Source organism: Oryctolagus cuniculus, chromosome 7 (genome assembly GCF_051225735.1).
Source record: "Oryctolagus cuniculus isolate XC-2025 breed Fujian yellow rabbit chromosome 7, ASM5122573v1, whole genome shotgun sequence".
Taxonomy (NCBI): domain Eukaryota; kingdom Metazoa; phylum Chordata; class Mammalia; order Lagomorpha; family Leporidae; genus Oryctolagus; species Oryctolagus cuniculus.
Window position 1 is genome coordinate 10,664,214 of NC_142873.1, and position 19,064 is coordinate 10,683,277.

General features: G+C 47.9%; 1 protein-coding gene across 10 annotated transcripts in view; it reads left to right on the forward strand.

Annotated features, from left to right (window-relative positions):
- VIPR2 (vasoactive intestinal peptide receptor 2) overlaps positions 1-19,064 on the forward strand; it is a 101,722-nt gene that overhangs the window by 59,160 nt on the left and 23,498 nt on the right. For 6 of the 10 annotated variants that reach the window (XM_089299468.1, XM_002715014.6, XM_089299473.1 and 3 more), the window contains one exon: positions 12,393-12,490. The exons of the other annotated variants lie outside the window; for them this stretch is intronic. In XM_089299468.1, coding sequence (XP_089155594.1) covers positions 12,393-12,490 — 98 coding nt within the window. The remainder of the gene's footprint in view (positions 1-12,392; positions 12,491-19,064) is intronic. 10 annotated transcript variants of the gene reach the window in all.

Below are 19,064 nucleotides of genomic sequence, written 5' to 3' on the forward strand. Positions count from 1 at the left end.
TCAAAATCAAAATGCGAAGAAGCTCGTCTCATGAAGGTGACGGTAAAGCTTACAGTCTGTGGAAGCGGGCACTTGAGCTGGGCGACTCTAGGCTGTTACCCACGGGCCCCGATGTGCTGAGCCCCGCTCACAGGGAAAGAAACTCAAGCTGTGTCTCTCCGGTGGGGTCAGATCTGTGTGATCGTTGATGCACTGCTGGGAGCCTGACCATCAGAGGAGGAGTTCCTATTCTCCCTTTGTTTTTGATTTTTATTTTTAATGATTATTGGGACTGAAAGTGCAGCCAACCACCTGGCGTTACTCTCGGTCACCACATGATGCTCCTTCTACCAGGGACATCCAAAAGTCGCAAACCAGAATCTAGGCAGGTTTTTCGGACAGCTTTTTTCATGGATGGGTTTCATTGTTTCATTCTCGTGGAAACCATTTGCCACATCAGTGGACGCTCAAGTGGATCCAGTCCTGACTGTTGCTGTCCGGGTAACCCCTGTGGCCCTGAAGCCAGGGTGCCCGCTGGCTCCGGTGTAACCAGCCAGAAAGATCAAGTGGGCTGTAGCCAGAGTCACACTTCACTTTTCCAAGCCAGTGAGTGTGCCTGTTCTGCAAAGTGGCTAATTGAGTTTTAGTTTTCCATTAGTTATTTCCATAAGCGCAACATGGTGTCACACGTGGTCCTTATCTAGTTAGGAATCCTCTCAGGCCATGTTATTGTTTATTACAAATTGGCAACAATGGTTTACAGATTCTGCTGGAATTGGTAAGATTTTGTAGCAGGAGGGGCCAGTGCCGTGGCTCACGTGGTTAATCCTGCACCTGCGATGCCAGCATCCCATATGGGCGCCAGTTCTAGTTCTGGCTGCTCCTCCAATCCAGCTCTCTGCTGTGGCCTGGGAAAGCAGTAGAAGATGGCCCAAGTCCTTGGGCCCCTGCACCCACGTGGGAGACCAGGAAGAAGCTCCTGGCTTTGGATCAGCACAGCTCCAGCCATTGCGGCCATTTGGGGAGTGAACCATCAGTTGGAAGACCTTTTTCTCTGTCTCTTTCTCACTGTGTAGCTCTACCTGTCAAATAAATAAAATCTTAAAAAGATTTTGTAGTAGGAGAGGCCCCTGCCAGCAGAGGAACAGTCTCTTGTTGGTGTGTTAACCAGTAAACTAATCTCCAAGCGCTACAGGATGGGACACATTGCTTTCTGTCAGAAGCAGATCACAGGAAACTTCTTATGTGTGGCGAGAATAATCCTTTGAATATCGCCTTCCGGTGCTGAAATGGAGCAGCTGGACTTGAAATGGTGCCCTTATGGGATGCCAGCACTGCAGGTGGCGGCCTTACCTGCTATGCCACAGCACCGGCCCCTCAACACATCTTTAGGTAGTGGACTTGGGGCTGCAATTTCTTTCTTTCTTTTTTTTTTTTTTTTTTTTTTTTTTTTTTGACAGGCAGAGTGGACAGTGAGAGAGAGAGACAGAGAGAAAGGTCTTCCTTTGCCGTTGGTTCACCCTCCAATGGCCGCCACGGCCGGCGCGCTGCGGCCGGCGCACCGCGCTGATCCGATGGCAGGAGCCAGGAGCCAGGTGCTTCTCCTGGTCTCCCATGGGGTGCAGGGCCCAAGCACCTGGGCCATCCTCCACTGCACTCCCTGGCCACAGCAGAGAGCTGGCCTGGAAGAGGGGCAACGGGACAGAATCCGGCGCCCCAACCGGGACTAGAACCCGGTGTGCCGGCGCCGCTAGGCGGAGGATTAGCCTAGTGAGCCGCGGCGCCGGCTGGGCTGCAATTTCAATCTGATAGCTTCTCCTGGTCTCCAGTTTGAATGTCTTTGGTGATTCATCAGGGATTCTGGAAGTCTTAAGTGGCTCACACAGCAACAGGAATGAAAGTGTCCACACGTGGCTGTTAGGGTGTTTCCTCTGAAGTTTATATTAAGCTTCCCTTCAATTTGCAGGGCTGAAGAGAAAGGGCAGTTTTAGTTTTTAGTAACTGCACATGAGAAGGGTAGAAGAAAATTGGAATTGGTGATTTGGAAAGTCATAGCCTGACATTAGAGGAACACAGAAAAACTTGAGATCCAGCCCACGTCAGATGGACAACAGACCTCAGACATTGGACGGGGCTAGAATATGGTAACAGGTGCACTCTGGTTTTCTGGGACATAATTATTCTCTCTGCATTCACCTCTGTTTGTACCAGATACAATCATGTTGCAGGATCATCTAGTCTCATTGAACTTGGGCTGATCACTTTAACAGTGACAGGGGGTGAGTGAGTATGCACATTTTCAAATATGACATTCCAGTCAAAGTTTTGATAATATCCAAGGAGAATCATTAGCTCCACTGGTTCCTTAGAACTCTCTAAGAAACCTCACACTAGACATTTTTGTGTGTGTGAAGATTTTTATTTATCTGCAAGATAGAGTTGCAGACAGAGGGTGAGACAGAGAGAGTGACAATCTTCAATCCACTGTTTCACTCCCCAGGTGGCTGCAGTGGCTGGAGCTGAGCCAATCAGAAGCCAGGAGTTTCTTCCAGCTCTCCCATGGAGGTGCAAGGGCCCAACACTTGGGCCATCTTGCACTGCTTTCCCACCCCATAGCAGAGAGCTGGATCAGAAGTGGAGCAGCTGGGACACAAACCGACCTCTCTGTGGGATGCCAGCACTGCAGGCAGAGGCTTAGCCCACTACACCACAGCGCGGGCCCCAAATTAGACTTTTGAAAGCCTCCCTAGGTTAAGAGGCAAGCCAAGGACTCAGCAGTTGGATCCTGTTTATGAAGCAGATCGATCCTTTTTGAGTTTATATCAATAACTATATTGAAAATGAAACTACTCGGTAAGAGATTCTGAACTCTGGAGTGGTCAGGTACGGAAAAAAAATATAAATGCTCCATTTTTGTTTACAAAAGCAAAATTCTCTGATGCACTCAGAATTATAGGTAGATTAAACGAGAAGAGGGAACACAATCTTTAAATCTGGTAAGCAAAGTATTAAAGAACCAGCAGCATTTCTAACAAAAAAAAAAAAAAAAAAAAAAAACAGGAAAATTGTGGTGTCCCCATCAGTTCATTTAGTTCCACGTGGTTACTTCTCGTGCTGCGTGGTCTTGGGTTAGCACTTTGATGAATTCATTGGTTTTTCAATAAAGTCTTGGAAATTCTCACCCAGTCCGGGGGCACCCAGCGGCATGGGGACGTGAAAGCCGTGCCGGTCTTTTCCATGAGGCTTCCTGCAAGTTGCCATCATGGCTGCTTTCAGAGAAACTGCAGAACAACACAGTGACTCTCTGGATGATACCTAGAATGGCCGTGGTGGGAGATCTGATAAGGGTTCATTATTAGCATCTTAGGATAACATCTGTAATTATGACTGACGTTATACCGGGTCATATCAGAGTTCCAGGAAGGTCACACAGTTTTGGGGACATTTATGTTAATAGGATAGCTACACAAATACGTCACCTTTATCGGAAAAGGATTTCCATGCAATTGAACATCAGATAAGCCTAATTAGTTTACCATCTCTAATCCTATAAGGTGAGAGAACAAATTATTATGAGATTCACCAGGGACCCTCTGGAAAATCCTAAACTTAGTTTGAGATGGAAAAAGATTTCATTTAGAATTTGATTCAGAGAAGTTTGTCAAAAATGTCAACAGACTCAAAACACTTGATTAAATAAGATCACAGGTAGGTAGTTTTTAATGAAAGTAACAAGGATTTCAAAGGCAAAAACAGAGTTACGTAGTTGTTAAATAAGTAAATAAGTAAATGGGGCTGGCTTTACGGCACAACCTGTTAAGCTGCAACCTGCAACTCCAGCATCCTATATCCGAGCGCCAGTTTGTGTCCCGGCTGCTCTGCTTCTGATCCAGCTCCCTGCCAGTGTGCCTGGGAAAACAGCGAAAGGTGGCCCAAGTGCTTGGGTCCCTGCACCCACATGGGAGACCAGATGGAGTTCTAGGCTCATGGCTGTGGGCTGGCCCGATCCCGGCCATTTGGGGAGTGAGACAGAAGGTGGAAGATATTCTCTCCCCCCCCACACACACACTCTGCCTGTCAAATAAATAATAAAAATAATTCTTTAAAAAATAAATCAATGAACTTTAGGTCTTTCACTGGTGAAGCTTATGTAATGAAAGACATGATAAAGACAGCATGACACACAGGAAGTTATTTCGACAAACACAAACTCCTTGTTTCCCCTCTCGAAGGCCGTGCCCTTAACGCCATCACTGCGGGTGTTAGATGTCAGCCCGTGAACTGGGAGAAGGGGGACCCAAACCTCCAAACCACAGCACGCACTCGACAGCACAAAGCCTCATGTGTTCTCCGTTCTCACCAGTTTTACAACAAAAATGTGTGAGGGGCTTCAAAAAGTTGCTGGGAAAACAGAAACAAGATATCAGTTCCTTGGGGCCGGCACCACCGCCTGCAGTGCCGGCATCCCATATGGGCTCTGGTGTGAGTCCTGGCTGCTCCGCTTCTGATCCAGCTCCCTGCCAATGTGCCTGGGAAAGCAGCAAAGGATGGACCTAGTCCATGGGTCCCTGCACCCACATGGGAGACCTGGAAGAGGCTCCAGGCTCCTAGCTTCAGATCAGCCCAGTTCAGCTGTTGGGGCCATTTGGGAGTGAACATAATCTGTTGTATTAGCCACTACTAAAAACAGACAAGCATTCTGTGGGTCCGTTGTAAGTCTGAGCATTTGCTAATTTACTCACTGTAATAAGGAGTTGTTGGGCATCAGTGTATGCCAGCGCTGTGCCGGGCTTTGGCCGGACATCAGTAAACACAGCACAAAGCCTTGGCCTGATGGGCTCTGGCCCCCTCCCCGCCCCCTGGAAGGAACCAGCCTGACCCTCTCCTTCTGGGCTTGATCGTAGTCTTTCCTCCTCCTTTCTGGCTTCTTTAGCTAAGTGCTTTATTTTCTTAAATTTAATAACAAAGGCACTTCAGGCCGTAATTATGCCACTGATTATGGTTTTGGAAATGTTACCATTGTCTTGATTTCTCAAATAAGTGTGCTGTTTTTTCAGTTTCTTGCCTGTTTAGAAAATAAGTTGGCCACTCGTCAGTGTTACGGCTCTTTGGAATGTGATCACCGTATGCATCGTATTCCGCAAGCCTTGCAGAATCAGGGCATAAATCTCCTTGCCCAGGTGTTGTCCCCGAGTGGGGACAGCTGGCCCACGGGCCACGGAGCCCTGTGCAGTCACTTGGCCCGGCCCTGCCAGAGCCGCAGGTGGCTCCTGACAGTCAGTAGATTGGTGGCAGGCTAATTTTTCAGGTTGATAATTTCCTATGGCCCGTGAATGACGGTACAGATGCCCAATGGCCCTTGGCAGAAAATAAAAAAAGGCTCCCACCCCTGGTGCAGGCAACCCAACTCAGCTTTCTCTGTGCCTACGTCATACGTGATGAATTCCAGTTTACCAGGAGGCTTGGGCTTGCACCTGACTTCTTCATTGGCCCTTTCTGAAGCTAAAAAAGAAAGCTCTCCCCGTCTTTTCTCTTGTAAATATTAGAAACGATCTTGCTAATGTTTAAGGGTGTACTTCTTACGGCTCACCGGCTCACCGCTCCTTGAGCTGTTGGGTTAAAACCAGGTGCATCGGCGAGCAGGGGCCGGGGAAGCAGAGAACTTGGGAATCCTGATGCCCAAGACTCCTGGGGAACTGGCACCACGGAGACCCTCAGAGCCGGGCATTTGCTGGGAAGGCCCTGTCTCTCTGAGAGGTCCAGAAGACCTTCCCAACCCGCAGGGTGACAGGCTTCCAGCTTGCCACACAGCCTGCTCAGCTTCCCGGAGGCCCTAAAGCAGCGCGTTTGAGTCACCCGATTCAGCCTCCTTAAGCGCTGGCCTACCTGGGTGTGTAAAATCTATACCGGCTCTGAGCAACCCGTGTCAGTGGAAATGTGGACATTCCTAGTTCCTTTGGTGAACACAGAGATAGAACTTTGAACTCGCACGGATCTCAACTGCTAGCTCATATTTTGCCTCCCGGGACAAAGTTTGTGGAGTGGGGATGTGGCTTATTGGTGGTGGGCATCTCGCAGTCCTCCTTGTATTTCCCACAATACTGTGCGCAGTATCGAGACTGACTGGAGTGTTCTGTAATGCATTGAATAGAAGGAATTAAATTAATTCAGCAAGAAATACAACTCTTACATTAGAAATTTGGAATTGCAAACTCTCACTGCACATCACCCCAAATGATTCTTTAAAATGCATGGCTGAGATTTCAAGAAACTAAGAAATTGCAACAAAAGGCCCTGAGAGCCAGGGTGACAGGCATTGGCGCCTTGCTCCTGGCCACTTGTTGAATCAGGGACAAACAGCTTGGGGTCAGCAGCCTTTGGGGTCCACGTGTGACCGTGGAGATGACAAGAACATTTTCTCAGGGGCCCTTGCCTTCCTGCAGGGTGGGTTTCCCTGTTTGTCTTCTCTCACTGGTTCGGGAAGCCCTGGCCCGAGACGCGGACTCCAGCGGCACTGAATTGGTAGCCTCCGTGGGTACCTGAGGGGGAGCACCAGTTCTCTCTGGAGGGAAGCATCTTGGCCCGGGCCTCACAGGCTGGGGAGGAGGCAGACTCCAGACGTGAGCTCGTGCTCCAGATTCACAGAGTACACAAGGGAAAAGCACCGTGAACAGAGCCTGCCCGTGAGAACCAGCGAAATGACACCCCGAAGTTCAGATCACAAAGTTATCAGGCACGGAATGTAAATACATATGTTTAAAATTTAAAAAAGGAAGGGGAGAGGTTGAAAATATGAGCCCAGAATAAAACACTTTAAAAAGGAGCTGTGGCATAGTAGGTAAACTTGCTGCCTGCAGTGCCGGCATCCCATATGGGCACCAGTTCGAGTCCCGGCTGCTCCACTTCCTATCCAGCTCTCTGCTGTGGCCTGGGAAAGCAGTAGAAGACAGCCCAAGTCCTTGGGCCCCTGCACCCACGTGGGAGACCTGGAAGAGACTCCTGGCTCCTGGCTTCAGATCAGTGCAGCTCCAGCTGTTGCAGCCAATTTGGGAGTGAACCAGCAGATGGGAGACCTCTCTCGCTCTCTCTGCATCTCCTCCTCTCTTTCTCTGTAACTCTGACTTTCAAATAAACAAATCTTTTTTTAAAAAAAATGAAAATCAAATAGATATAGTCAACAAGAAATTAGACTCCTGCAATTAGAATCCTGGAGTGTAGAGGATAGATACAACGAAACTATCTTAGCAGCATTGAGATTGAGAAGTCAACAAACAATTGTGGTAAAACCAAAAGCTCCCATCTCTGTCGCTCTATGTCTGCCTCCCAAATACAATTAAAAAAAAAAAAAAGAAATGTTAGCAAGACAAGACCCAAGCAAACACTGATAAATTAAAGCAATAATAAAATCAGGTGGGGGAGAGGAGGTGGTAGCTAGACAGGTGGAGCAAATACAGTATAGAAATGGCCCAAAATTATATGACTCCATGCGCAGAGCAAAGCCATTTAATTAAAATAGAATGACGCAACACCAACCATGACCGAGTCGTGTGTAAGATAGTTCATGTCCTGAACACACGAAGGCTTGCGTGGGAACCACAGTCCCCAAGCTCAGGCCAGGAGGTGCGCCAGGCACTGCTCCTGGCACCTGTGGGTGGTGACGTGCCTCCACTGTATCGTCATCTCCGCTCTTGCCTTGCCGAAAGCTTCCATTGCTACCATTCAACCCAGATTCCGTCACCAGCTGCAATGTCAGAAAGCTGCCCTTTCTACCCTCGTCCTATTTATAATGCCTGAAGCAGAAAAGAGAAGTCGAAAATGGACAAAAGCCGAAATTAGCATTGTCGAGAGTGTCTTCGGAACCTAGCTGTCACCTGCTTTATTCTGGGGACCATGCTTGGAGGGCTCCTGGGGCCCGGGCAGAGGGCTCCTCTGCTGCCTGCCACCTCGGCCTGGGGAGGAGGCGGCGGCGGAGGCCAGGGGTTCTGCCGCTTTCACACTTGGCTCTGCTGTGAGCCTGCCAGGGCTCTGCTGAACCTACCATTGCTGCCGTCACCCACGGAAGATCCAGATCATCCCAAGCATTAATTAAGAGGCTAGGGAAGGCCAGACTGTCACACGCGCGCGCGCACACACACACACACACACACACAATCACACAATTCTCTCGGGGAGACTTTTTCCCATTCTTGGAATGTGTGTCTGTGGGCAGGGTGGTCTTGGGGAAGGGACTTCGGACCTGGGGGTCGGATGGCTCTGCTATCAGACTAAACATTCAGGATTTCCCTGACAGATTTTAAATGCATCCTAGTCCCCTTTAAGGAAACAATGTAGGCAAAGCGTGTGACCGATTTGTAAAAAGCGCCCATGGTATTTCAAGTTAGCACAAGATGAGCTCCGTAGTTCAGGCGACATGGCTGTTTGTGCTGATTTTTTTGGTTTGTGAGCGAGCTGCTATGCAAGTGTGGGTACCCCAGGTGAGCAGCGGGCACCTGCATCTGGGCCTGTGCCGTGGAGCAACCCTGCAAGGGGCCGCACCTGCACCATCCGACCACTGCTGTGCTGTGCCATAACCCCGGGCTCGGTGCCGCTGGCGAGGCACCTGCTGCTTTTTGGCCAGGGCAAGCGATGGCGTTTGCTTGATGACACGACTTCTGGCCCTTCTCTTTGGTTTCGGCAGGCTCTTTGGACCTACAGAGAGAACTTCAAGGTCTCCCAAACGTCTCTTTCCAGAATCAGTGCTGGAATTAACTTCTGCTGTGACCATGACTTTCTTTTCTCTGAAGTCACAGCTGTTAGATCACGCCCTTTCTTCTCGTGTCTGTGCACTTCCTGCTGCCTCATTCCTCCTCTCCAGTGGGAAATCATGGCGTTTTTAGAAGCCTGTAATGAGCGGAGCTATTGTATGTTTTTTGAAATTTAAAATAGCCACACTGAGCCGAGCATTTTCTTGTTGAAAGCGTGGAGGTCACGAGAGGAGCGTCATGTCCACGTGTCGGGGTGGCGGGGGCTCCCCACTCACGCTGATCCCCGGGCCATCCATGGAAAAGTCAGAGCTGCTCGGAACGGGGCACACTTTGGGCACAAGGAGCAAGACTGCAGAACCCGAGCCCCAGTTGTTGGTTGTGGTTGCGTTTCTGGGTGGTTCCCTCGACACGCCTTGTGTTCGGGGGTCCCATGTTGCTTCATTCCTGTCATGAGGTTGAAGTGTGAAAGCACACGTGTGCCACCTGGGGTAGTTCTGGAATGGGTGGTGGTCGCGTGGTCTCTGCTCACAGGGCTCTCTTTGAGGGCGGACACAGTCTTGGTCCACTTGTCCAGCTTGGAAGCTGCCGGCCACTTGTAGCTTGGCACAAGAAGCTGCTGCCGCTGAGTCACTGGGCTTAAATTTTATTGGACTTGAATTAATTCAGATTTAAGCAACCAATACAGCAACAATGGGAAGTGCCAGTATTCAGTTCACATAATAGGGATCTCGGTTACCTATTGAGGTTTAACAAGGCAGAAAATAAAGAGCATCCCTTTCTAGTAACCGTATTAATACATTAGTGTGCCAGGTCACGGTGTGTGCTAACCTTCATTGCTTGACCGATTGAGCGAATCATACTAATGAATTTGCTGGTTGATTTTAGCCAATGTAATCTTTCTAAAATATGATGAGCCAGCCAGGAAGCCTTTGTAAGTGGTCACGAGGATGGAGGAAGCATCCTTGAAATACCATCACATCGAAGTCCAGTTCTCAGTGTAGGGAGGGCGGAGAACGGTGCACAGATGGCTGGGGGAGGCAGCGCACGTCAGCCTGCACTGAGCTGCCCCGGGGCAGAGCCTGGCTATGTGGCGTGGCCCCCAGAACCCCTCAGGCAGACAGAGGAGCGAGGGCCATGGGGGAGAGCCTGTTCCCAGCAATCCCATGCCAAGAAAAGAGCTTGGAGGAGGGAACCCCCTAGAGCTCTGAGCGGTCAGGGAGCCCAGGAGAACGAACCCCCTCCACACCCTCCTGCATGCCCCTGTCCTGCAGGGACCTCCTGGCAGTCCCCTCCCCCCAGGCAGGCCCAGGGAGACTTGAGGCCATTGCTGCAGGGGAGGAGGGGACAAGTGGAACTCGGGGGGCGCAGTGGCAGAGAGATGACCAGCAGGGACGCTGGTCTGGGCTCTCAGGACTAAGGCTCTGCAACAGCTCAGAAACATCGAAACATGCCCAGAGGGAATGAAATTCCCTCCCGCCACTCCCATCCTTGCCTCTTTAGAACCCCAGCACTGAGGAGACCCGAGAAGGTCTTCTCCACCCAGGAAGGAGTCCGGTGGGCTTCCGGGGACCCTGGCTTGTAGTCGCTCCAGCTTTCTTGGCTTGTGTTCCATCCCCAGGCAGCAGGGCTCCCGAAGCAATAGCCTGGCCTTGGTGCATGGTGGAGTCATAGCCACAGCCTCTGATCTATGGGGTCAGCAGCCCCTTGCTGGAACCATGATGAATTTCCCCTGGGGAAAACATCAGGTGTTTGCAGAGTGGGCAAGACCTGCAGAGCTCTGAAAGGTGGTTTTCTGCCTTGGGTGTCTCCCTCCCCTGCTCCTAAGCCTGACCCTCCCACAATGCTATGGCAAGAGTTGTGAGGACGGGGGTGGCGGGGAGGGATGGTGGCCCCATCAGCCCAGCCGGACACAGTCCTGCCAGGCTCTCTGCAGTGCTTGTCTCTGCCAGCCCCCAGGACCCCCAGGCCCCTGCACCTGCCCCAGCCACCGACCCATGAGGGACCAGCCCCTGTGGCAAAGTGGTTGATCGCCCAGCCTCCCAGCTCAGGTACACAGTTTATGGAGATTCTGATTCCAGTCACGTTCATTTCCATTGTGTCCCCGGGTCGCCACTAAATAATGACCCCACATTCTGCTCACTCAGGACCCTCCTACTCTTTCCTTGGTTCACTCCCTCTCCAGGCCCCATCCTGGAGGGCTCTGTGCCCGCGGTAGGGAGTGCCTTTCACACGATGGGGAGGGAAGGAGCAGTTCAGCCAGGGGCCTCTGAGGCTGAGAACGATTTTCTCCCGTCACACCCCTCGCCACCCTGCCTATGGAGTAGGACTAGGCCAGGCTGTCGGGGTGGAGTCCCCTGATAAATCCTGGTGGCTCATAAGGAGAGGGAGAGACCAGGGCCGGCGCTGCGGTGCAGTGGGCTAAACTTCTGTCTGTGGTGCTGGCATCCCTTATGGGCGCTGAATTGTGTCCCAGCTGCTCCTCTTCTGATCCAGCTCTCTGCGATGGCCTGGGAAAGCAGTGGAAGATGCCTGGGCCCCCACACCGATGTGGGAGACCCAGAAGAAGCTCCTGGCTTCAGGTTGGCCCAGCTCCATCTGCTGCAGTCATTTGGGGAGTGAACCAGAGGATGGAAGATCTCTGTCTTTCCCTCTGTCTGCTGTAACTCTGCCTCTCAAGTGAATAAAAATCTTTAAAAAAATAAATAAGAAGGAAGAGAAGAAGAGGGAGAGACCAGAGCCCCCACAGTCTGCCACTGTCTCACCTTTGCCAGCAGGAACACAGCCGCTAGGTGTGGGCACTCGGACCTCCCAGATGAACCTCTTTTCTTTATAGTTCCCCGGCCTCAAGCGTTTAGTTACAGTAACAGACCATTGAGGCACACAATCCTCCCTGCAAGGCTGAGATCCAAGAACTCATGGACTGTTGGCCTCGCTGTGGGGTGGGAATTGGTTTCATGGAGAAAAGGGTGCACCAGGAACCAGGCCCTGGGAGGCGTGAAGACATAGCCTGGCTCGTCTTCCACGAGACGCCACTCCTCTCTGGGCCGGGTCCCCTGTGTGTCAGAGCTTCCCACAGCCCTGTCCCAGTGATTGTCACTCATCCCTCTTGTGTGCCATGATTTCGTGGGGATTAAAAGTATCAAGCCACGCAGTCTGCTAAAGCAAGAAATGCTACGGAAATTAAAAGTACAGGGCGCTGCAGCCCTTCCCCAGCTCTGGCCAAGGGGGTTCGCTCCTCTGAGAACCTCAGCTGTGCACCTGTGAGGTCACACTGGTTCGAGAGCACCAAGACCCGAGGGCCAATTGAGCCTGATGGAAACGTGTCCCCCGGAAGGTGGGTCGGGTCCTGTTCCCAAGGCACAGCCTGGGGACCGTAGCTGACTCTCCTGGCTTCAGCCTAGCTTTGCCCTCCTCCCTTGGCTTCCAGGAAGCCCTCCGAAGTCATGCATAATCACAGGACATCTGTGATGCTCAGCGTGGTGAATGTCATCTTTTTGCTCAGGACAGGAGTGGGTCTGTATGATGGTCTGTTCCCTGCCTTCCAGGCAGTCAGCCGGCCAGGGCTGTCCGTGGCGGGGAACACATGGTGAAACCTCAGACCGGTTCCCCCGACCCGAGGCTGGCTGGCCATCAGCGACAGCTTACAGATGCGTTTTTCTTTCTTTGTAGATCACCTTTTATATTCTGGTGAAGGCCATTTACACCCTGGGCTACAGTGTCTCCCTGATGTCCCTTGCGACCGGAAGCATAATTCTTTGCCTGTTCAGGTAAGGAGTGGAAATGACCAGCGGTGCCAAGAGACAGGTGCAAATCCCACTTAGGCTTTCTGGGTACGTCGGGGCAGGTGTTGGGGGGTCAGGGAGGAGGGGCAGATCAGTGCCTCCCAGCCTGGAGCCACCCTCTCTCTGTGCTAACAACCCTTGCAGAATGCTAGCATGTAATATGATGTCTTGATTTCAATAATCTGCACTTAGATAAAGACGCCCTACTGGCCTTGGATGAGAATTCTGCTTGGCTCTCATTTATCAAAGACTTAGTTATTATGCAAATGGCTAGAAAATACAGAACTGATGTGGTCTTGCCCTGGCGCTCAGAAGCTCCTAGGTTTGGGTTTGGTGTTGAAAGATGCTGAAATGTATTCAAGAGCAAGAAGGAAAGAGTCAGACTACCTGGGTTGAAGCCCTAAGTCAGTCTCTTAGTAGCTGTGTGACCTTGGACAAATTAATTAACCCCTCTGTGCAGCTGTAAAAGGTGGAGCCTACCTCAAACAATTGTTGGACTCCGTGTGTTGGTGGCTGGAGAGGGCTTACAGGACACACTGTGTGCAAAGGGCGCTGAAACTCTGCCTCATTTTTCGCTCGTAGTGAATTCTGAGTGTTTCCTGCCCACATGAACCTTTATTCTCTTTGATAATCAACGACTGCTTTACAAGTACTTGATCAGGATTAAAGGATAAAGGCTTTGGTCCCAGAACAGAATTTTTTAGAGCAAAACCTACTGAGTGTATTAGGATTAAATTCATGTCTTCAGCATCATTAGTGCTAAATAAAATGACTTATAGCTTATTTTATCAGGGCTTTTCTTGAAGATTCATTCTGTGTTTATCTGAAAAGAAGAGTGGCAGAGAGAGAGAACGAGCGAGCGAGTGCACACTTCCATCTCCTGGTTCACTCTAAATGGCTACAATGGCTGGGGCTGGTCCAGTCTGAAAGCAGGAGCCCAGGACTCCATCAGGGTCTCCCATGTGAGTGCAGGGGCCCAAGGACTTGGGCCATCTTTTGCTGCTTTCCCAAGCACATTAGCAGGGAGCTTGATTGGAAGTGGAGCAGCTGGGACTTGAACCAGCGCCCGTATGTGATTCTGGCACTGCAGGTGGGGTCTCCACCTGCTATGCCACAGCGCCAGCCCCATAAATCAATCTTTTATTAAAAAATGATAAAGCTAGCAGAGGATAGCTGAACTAGAAAATTCTCTGCTTATTTCCCTACATGGAACGATCAGCATTCTTGACATACATCATTTGTACAGCACGATACATTCACTTAGCCAGCCTAATAGCATTTTGGAATCATTGCCCGTGTGGATGTCGGTCCTGTAAGTGCAAAATGATTGGACGGGTCTTCTATAGGGTGACATCACTAGTCACGTGTCAGTGGCATTTTTCAGTTGAAAAAGACATGACTGTATTGGATGTCATTTTGCCAATGACTAAACATGTGATGTTTGCTAGGATGTAAAAATAACGTGTTCCATTGTCCCAATCCAATAATTGCACACAGGAAACGCAGTTTGTCGCAGTCACTGAAAATTTGTTGTCCATGATAGACGCATGGCTAAGAAATCGTTAAGTAACTGCATTCTTTCTTTGCACCCAGAGAAGTAGAGCGGCTTCTTTCTTTGAAAACAAAGTCCAAATGTGCCATGTAGGCCCCGATAAGAAACAAGACCTAGTTTTGTTTGGGAGGTGTTGCCTGGCAACAGTGGTCCCAGTGACCCCGGGAAGGGGTAGGGGTTGCTAAACGGGCACCATGCTGGGCTACTGGCAGGTGCTTATTTAGTTTAGTTCTATCCTCATCAGAGAAGTACTATTGCCGTCCCAGGTTTACCAGGCAGAGAATGGGGGCCCCCAGGGTCACGGGGCTGTGGAGTGCAGAGCACTGACGACACCAGGCTCCTGGCACTACAGCCACATCTCCTGCTCACTGGTAGGCTTCCATGCCCACAGAGACATCTCCAGCATGACCACTGAGCACGTTCCGGTCGTCTTATCTCCTCTTACTGTGAAAAAATCTTTGCCGTGTTCTTCCATGGCATCATCTGGAAATTTTATTTAAGCCTCCTGTGTTGATATTTATGATCATCTGCAGTAGATTTTGTGTGTGGTGTGAGGTAGGGGTTTTCATTTGTCTTTTTTCTGTATGTGTATTCAGATTATCCAGGACTATTCTCTGGGAAGACACAGCAGCGTCTTTGTCCCAAAGCAGGTGATTAGATAGGTGTGAGCCTAGATTGTTCTGTTCCATTTGCCTTTTGTCTGTCACTGTCCAATTTTTGTTGTAATTACCCTACCTTTAATGAGTCTTTAGTTCTAGAAATCTTAAGTCCATCAACTCTTTTCCTGTTCATTGGCAAGAGCTTTGCCATTTGCATTTATGTGTACATTTAAAAAAAATCAGCTACTCAACTGCAGTAAAAAAAAATTCTGGGATATCATTTGATATTGCATTGAATCAGCAGGTCAGCTTGGATATGCTGGCCGTCTTCCTCACTTGGAATCTTCCAACTTGTGATCACAGTGCATCCTCCTATTGAGTTTAATTTCTCTCAATGTGTTGATATTTTGAGTAGAAGGCATGTACATATTTGATTGTCATTCATAGATATTTTTATGCTATTGTAAATAACTTGTTAAATTATGTTTCTTAAAAAAGTATATTTTAATGTTCTAGAAAAATATAATTTCCTTACAGTAACCTTGCTTTGGCAATCTTGCTGAGTTCCTTTGTGAATTCTTTAATTATTCTGTAACTTCATTTGGGTTCTCCTAAGTGGAATTCATGTTGATTGTGAAGTCCAGTATTGAATAGAAGTGGTGATAGCAGATCCTGCTCTTCATTTCTGATCTCAGGATGAGAGCTTTCAGTTACTCACTGTCAACTCAATGTTTGCCATAGATACTTTGAAAACAAATAACTTTGACAGTTGAAGAAAGTTCCTTTCATTCTCCAATTTCCTGAGAGTTTTTGGTCATGAATGGTTGTTGAATTTATCATAATTTTAGTTATATATTGAGATGAGCATTGTTTATCATTTGTTCATTTAATATGGAAAAGTTGTGTGATGGATTTTCAGACATTAAATACACCTTTCACTGTAAACCTAACCCTACGTGGCTGTGATGGAGTATCTTTCTAACATACGCTTCATTTACTTTGCTGGGGTCTTGTTGAGGATTTTTGCATCTATATGCATGAAATTTTCCTTCCTTGTGAGTTCTAGGTCTATTTGATGCAACAGTTTCAATGACCCATCCAGCGAATAGGAAAGTGAATAGTTTGGATAGATGCAGGGTTGAGTCTTCCTTAACTGTTTGGAAGAACTCATCAGAGAAACCAGCTGGGCAGAGAGCTTTCTTTGAGAAGGTTTTGATTTGGGAGTTCAAATATTTCAAGACATGGGACTATTCAAATTTCCTGATTCTTCTTACATTACCTATGTTGCATTTTTCTTTTCAAGGAATCTGTCCATTTTATCTATATTTTCAACATTTTTAATATATGTAAGACCTATATCAATCTTTATTTTTTCATTACTGGTGATCTTGTGATCTTGGTGATCTTTTTTTCATCTTGATGAATACTGGATAAAACTTTATCGATTTTATCAATGTTTTCCAAGAACCAATATTCAGTTATTTGAAATTTGCTTTATAATCTGCATGTGATGTATTTTGGTACAAGCTTTGTTTTTACTTCAAAACAATGTAAATCCTGCAGTTATTGGTTGGTATGCCATATATCATTTCTATCAAGTTGGTCAATCATGTTATTTCATCTTCAAATCTCTCCTGATTGTTTTAAGTGCTTATTAGATCACTACTATAGAATTATGCTCCAACTATAAGTGTAGGCTTGTCTATTTCTTTTATTTCCTTCACTGCTGGATGTAACCTAAGGTTAGGTTTTGGAAGCACACCAAGTTAAACTGACCATGTTTAGTAATGCCCCTTGCCTTAAAAATCTACTTTGCCTGGTATTAATATATTACCTTTCTTTTATTTTGTATTGTTTTCTATGCTATCATTTTCAACTTCCTCGTGTTTTGTGTTTAATTGAGAAACATTATAAGCTCCAGTTAAGTGGGATTTGCTTTTTATCTCTAGTCTCGCAATCTTTATTTTTAAATGCAGCATTTTTACACTGGTATTTATTCTAATTGCTGAAAACTTTGAACTTTAACATACCTTCTGTTTCTTTGCTTTGTAATTGTCTCAACTGTTCTTTGTTGCTTCAGTATTCATTTCTTCTTTCTTCTGAATCGCCTGGGTGTTTAAGTTGTTCCAGTGTTCCCGTTTTAGATTGCTAATTATACCTTTTATGCTTCCTCCTCATCACCTCAGATGCAACCAGGCATCCTTTCTCCTAGGAATTAACCTCCAATTACTACTTTGACCGTGTCCCAGTCAACTCAAAAACTTTGCAACATTGTAACTCCACTTGCCCTCTCCTGCCTTTTGTGTTTCTGGTACATATTCCAATTCCACATCTCTTCTAAATCCCAGAAGACAGGATGAGGACGGTGCTTGTTTTACAAGTCAGTGTTTCGTTAGAGTCACGCACACATTCATCTCTTCTGGCACCCTTTAGTCTTTCCTGGAGTCCTGTTTCTACCTGAGGTTGCTTTTCTCCCTCCTGGAGCTCTCCCTTCAGTAGTTCTTTCAGCACAGTCCTGCCGGCAGTGAAGTGGGATTTTTGGTCTGCTGTGATTTCTGAGGATGTTTTCCAAGTGCTGAGGGCCTTGTGGGCATGTACCTGCATTGCAGTGAAGATGCCGTCCTTGTGTGTGGGCAGGTACCTGCATTGCAGTGGATGCTGTCCTTGTGTGTGGGCAGGTACCTGCATTGCAGTGAAGATGCTGTCTTTGTTTGCTTTGAGGTCAGCTGCCAGTCTTACCAGTGTTCCTGTGAAGTAATATGTCCTGTTCTCTAGGGGCTTGGAAGCCTTTTTTTATTTGTCTTTAGGTTGCAGCAGTTTCATTCCCATGGGACTAAGTGTGTGTGTGTGTGTGTGTGTGTGTGTGTGTGTGTGTTTTCTCCTTGGAGTTCATGAAATTTCTTTAATCTGTTACAGTCATTTATCAGTTTCTAAAAATTCTTGGCTGGTATCTCTTCAAATATTGCTTCTTCCTCATTCTTCTTTCCTTCCAAAACTCCATTTTGACTTAGGTTCAGTATTTTCATGATTTCCTGTGTATCTCCTCTATTTTTCCATTATTTTGTTTCTCTCTACGTTAATCCAGACATATTCTACTGATCCAATTCATAATGCTCTCATTTACAGTGTCTAATCTAAAGTTGGCCCTATTTATTTCATATATATGTATGTGTGTGTGTGTATATATATATATATATATGAGTTATTGATTTATTTATTTGAAAGGCAGAGTGACAGAGACGGGGGAGAGTAGAGAGAGAAAAAGATTGACCACTCACTGGTTCACTCCCCCAGATGCCTACAACTGCCAGGGCTGGGCCAGGCCTAAAGTCTGGAGCCAGGAGCTCCATCCAGGTCTCCCACATGGCTGGCAAAGGCCCATATAGTTGGGCCGTCTTCTGCTGCTTTCCCAGACACATTAGCAGGGAGCTGGATGGGAAGCCGAGCAGCTGAGCTATCAGGTGCCAGTGTAGCAGGCAGCAGCTTGACCCACTGCTCCACAATGCTGATCCCATGTTTCAGGGTTTTTCAAAGTTTAACATTTCTGTTTTATTTTCTTAATTCCATTCGCTAAGAAAATTCTCCATCACTTCATCTATTTTCTTGCATATCAGAATAATTTTATAGGCCAGGTCTTAAAATGCCAGTATCTGATCTTCTGATGTCCGGATCTGTTTTTAACTTGGCTTTCAATTTAGCTCGGTTTCCAGCACACCTACTAATTCTGAATTACAAACACTTACATTGTAGAGCCTTGGATGCTGTCTCATTAGAGAGGATTTAATAGTTTTTTTTTTTTCTTTAATGGTGAAATGGGCAGCCTGAGCCAATTAGGGATTACGTTGATTCGAGGCTGTATTTCAGGCTCGGTCACAGTGGTTTATTTCTGGTTTGTCTTTCATCTTGGGCCCCAGCTCCTTAGGAGTCTTGAGTTTGGAACCCCGCCACCCAGGCAGATTACCATTTTTGTCATCCAGTGCCATGAGATGCTAAAATGTCTTCCAGGACTTCTGATGGGTTAGCCACTGCCCATTGCTTCATTTCTCAGCCTCAGCCAATGTATGGGTACGTTGGAAAGGAAAACACAAGCCCTGGCTGGGCTGTAGGCATTCGTCTCCGTGTTTGGTGTGCTACCGGTCATAGCTGCTTCCGCCTGCTACCTCCAAGGCCCCCTTGTGCGTTTCTGTGTGCTCTGTGGAGGGAGAGTTGTGTGGGCTCTGGGCCTCTGCTGTCTGCTCAACCCTGGGGAGGCCCGAAGAGCTCCTCCGCCTGACTTTACCTCCCTCCAGGGTCTGGTCCTTCAGGTCCCAACCACCTCTGCAGCTCTCCAGATCTCTTAGACAACTTTTCAAACTCGAGCTGACCCCTTAGTGGGAAGGTAGTCAGATAAGCTGTTCACTCAAAGTCT